We start from the raw sequence: 3226 nt of genomic DNA, 5'->3' as shown, positions 1-3226 counted from the left end.
GTCCAAAAAAAAAAAACCAAAAACTAAAAATTTTTTTAAAAAAAATTTTTTGGTCCCAAAAAAAAAAAAAAAAAAAAAAAAAAAAAAAAACAATGCGAGAAAATATCAGAAATTTTGAGGTCAATTTCAGAAATATTCTAGAAAAAAAATGGAAATGGTCTGTGTTTCAAAAGGCAAAAGTTATTCAGTCAAATTCTAATATTTATATATTTAATTCGACTGAAAATTTAACTTTTTTCCCCAAAAATGTTAATTTTTTTCAAATTATTGTTTATTTATCATAGCCTCATTTTTAACATCACAGAACACTTCTGAGGTCTGCAAATACAGTTTGAAACAGAAGAAAAATAAACAAGCACTTTTGAAATGAGATGGCAAACAGCTCAGGATTTTGTTTTGGTCTGACATTGCAGGTTTAATTAAGGTGTTATTAAAGCTGAGTGAGAGCGTTGTTTACCCAGAGTGTATTTAAAGCTCTTGACTTTATGAGCCATTCATTATTTTCATGTTGATTGTTTTGTTTTTGTTCCGATTAAACTATATGTAAAAAAAAGCAAGTGCTCTTCAAGTGCTTCACGTGTGTCATATTTAGAGCCAGACTAAGTGCTGCTCATTATGTCCTCCTCTCCATGGGCTCAGAGTTATTTTGTGTCTTAGCAGTACCAACATTTCTGCCAGAAATATTCTGAAGTAGGGTGATAATGTCGCCAATCAGGCTGAAGTTAACAGCTATCCTCTCCTCCACAGATGAGCATCTATCTGTAAGTCAAACTCAGACAATCAGCCAAACCTTGATTGGACTCCTTTTGTTCTTGACGAGTCGCCGCCATCAGACGCCATGGAGACGGTGGTGATTGTGGCCATAGGGGTGTTGGCCACCATCTTCCTGGCCTCCTTTGTTGCTCTGGTGGTGGTGTGCCGACATCGCTACTGCCACCCTCATGACCTGCTGCACCACTTCGACTCCAAGTCAGTAAATCTGCACAAAGCCTCTACAGAATATGAAACATTAATATGAATGCATCAACTTTTAGCACAGCCTGGGCCTGCAAAGCAAAAGGGTTGTTAGTGTTAATGAATCTGCATTGCGGTATCTAACATACCTTAAAGAAATATGCAGCTCTGGAAAAAATGAAAAGCCCACTGCACTGAACTCTATGGTAAAGCTCAGGGTTTTTCCACCAAATATCGATTTCTGAACTCTTTCTGAGTTAAAATATTGGTATTGTTCTTTCTAAATGAATAAGACTTGTTTTATTTGCATTATTTGAGGTCTCAAAGCTCTGCATCTTTTTCATTATCTTGATCAATTCTCATTTTCTGCTAATAAATACTAAAGTTTTGCTTGGCATATCAGAGACATGTCAATAATTCATAGGAAAAAAAGAACAATGTTCATTTTATTCAAACATATGCGCATACAAAGTAAAATCACAAAAACTGATCATTTTAAGTGGTCTCTTAATTTTGTCCAGAGCTGTATACTGTATATCAAGTTAATTGGAAATTAAACTGTTTTTGTGGTTTTTCCTTACTTTGTTCAAACTAAGGAGAGAGTCTGGACACATCAATATAAATAGAAAAACAAAAAGTTGTGCACATTTTTTTATGTAGTACAAGAAAAGGGCCAAAGGAACCATCCAGCAGCCCAGCTGTGGAGGACACTGCTGCAAAAATATAAAATATTACATACTTTCTTAAAATCAAAACAGGAAATTGTGATGGTTAATTGTATTGTTTGGTAATAAAGTCCACCACAGGAATAAAATCAGATGGCATCAGTATTTATGTTAAAAGAATGTAGTATTTTGTAGCATTATGTGTGGGTTTTGCACAGGGGGTCACAAAGGTCATGGCATGAAGAAGGTTGGGAACCCTAATCTAGTGGACATGAACTGGTTTCGCTGTGGTTGCAAACACATTTTTAGCCATTCTCACCTCAACTCCCAGCAGAATCTTGTTCATTTTCATCCAGCTCTTTGTTCCCTGTCGTCGGACAGACCCACAGTGGATCTGATTGGCGCCATGGAAACGCAGAGCGAGCCTTCGGAGCTGGAGCTGGATGACGTGGTCATCACCAACCCTCACATCGAAGCAATCCTGGAGAATGAGGACTGGATAGAGGACGCATCGTATGTCGAACCGCAGTAAAATAGCTTCTCGGATGTCTTTCGTCGTTTTTAGTTGCTAAACCTTGAATTTGTGTTCAACAGCGGCTTGGTGTCACACTGCATCTCTATTCTGAAGGTAAAATTACTCCTCTTTTTTGTTACCGTATGATATTATTGATTTAACTAATACATCTATTCCACGCACAGATCTGCCACACTTTAACTGAAAAGCTGGTGGCCATGACAATGGGATCAGGGGCAAAGGTCAAAGCACCTGCCAGTTTGAGTGACATCATCACAGTGGCCAAACGAATCAGTCCAAGGTAACGCGTCTCACTAGAACTTGATGTTATTACAGCTGTAACACCAGCTGACTTGTATTCTCGTTTTGGGTCCTACAGGGTGGACGATGTGGTCAGGTCTATGTACCCTCCTCTGGATCCAATCCTCCTGGACGCCAGGTAGCCACACCCGAGTTTGACTGCTGAAAGAGAAGAGTATGAGCTGCTTGTTTTTTCAAATGCATGTATCTTGTTCCTCCTCAGAGCCACTGCTCTGCTGCTTTCAGTCAGCCACCTGGTGCTGGTCACCCGCAACGCCTGTCACATGTCCGGCAGCCAGGACTGGATCGACCAGTCGCTTCACGCGGCGGAGGATCACATGGTGGTTCTGCGTGAGGCGGCGCTGGCTTCCGAACCAGAGCGAATCCTACCTGGAGCCGATGCTCAGAGAGAACAGGCCATTTGAGGAAAGAAAACCTGAAGCAGCACCAAACCTACTGTCAAAAATACAAACCATGGAAAAGCAGCTGCATTCCAACGCTGACCTAGTGATACCTACTAAAATAGACATTTCAGTTTCACATCCACGGCTCTCCAGTGGTCAGAATGTTTTTAGAAACATTTTCTGAAATGCACCATCCAGTAGTGGGCACTAAATCCAGTCTGACCAGCACTGCAGTCACAAGGAGGCTTAGTCAGCTAATCCATCCTGACGAAAATAACATCCATTAGCCAGTGAACCTGAAGGTGCTCCAACTCAGTGTAAAAACAGTAAGAGAGCCCTGGCTTGCCTAACATGTGTGGGGTCAGTTTAACTTTGGGATTTGGTGGGGG

At 40.5% G+C, this 3226-nt stretch overlaps 1 protein-coding gene across 1 annotated transcript in view; it reads left to right on the top strand.

The window, feature by feature from the left end:
- tmem98 (transmembrane protein 98) overlaps window positions 1-3226 on the top strand; it is a 7804-nt gene extending 4578 nt beyond the window's left edge. The window contains exons 2-7 of the mRNA XM_015041943.1: window positions 748-969; window positions 2001-2132; window positions 2214-2247; window positions 2319-2434; window positions 2513-2572; window positions 2657-3226. Coding sequence (XP_014897429.1) covers window positions 839-969; window positions 2001-2132; window positions 2214-2247; window positions 2319-2434; window positions 2513-2572; window positions 2657-2858 — 675 coding nt within the window. The 5' untranslated portion in view covers window positions 748-838 and the 3' untranslated portion in view covers window positions 2859-3226. The remainder of the gene's footprint in view (window positions 1-747; window positions 970-2000; window positions 2133-2213; window positions 2248-2318; window positions 2435-2512; window positions 2573-2656) is intronic.

This window comes from Poecilia latipinna, unplaced genomic scaffold (assembly GCF_001443285.1).
Source record: "Poecilia latipinna isolate Pla-1442-1.1 unplaced genomic scaffold, P_latipinna-1.0 Scaffold573, whole genome shotgun sequence".
Lineage (NCBI taxonomy): Eukaryota > Metazoa > Chordata > Actinopteri > Cyprinodontiformes > Poeciliidae > Poecilia > Poecilia latipinna.
Note: the sequence above shows the minus strand (reverse complement) of the source record. Positions and strands in the feature narration are given on the sequence as shown.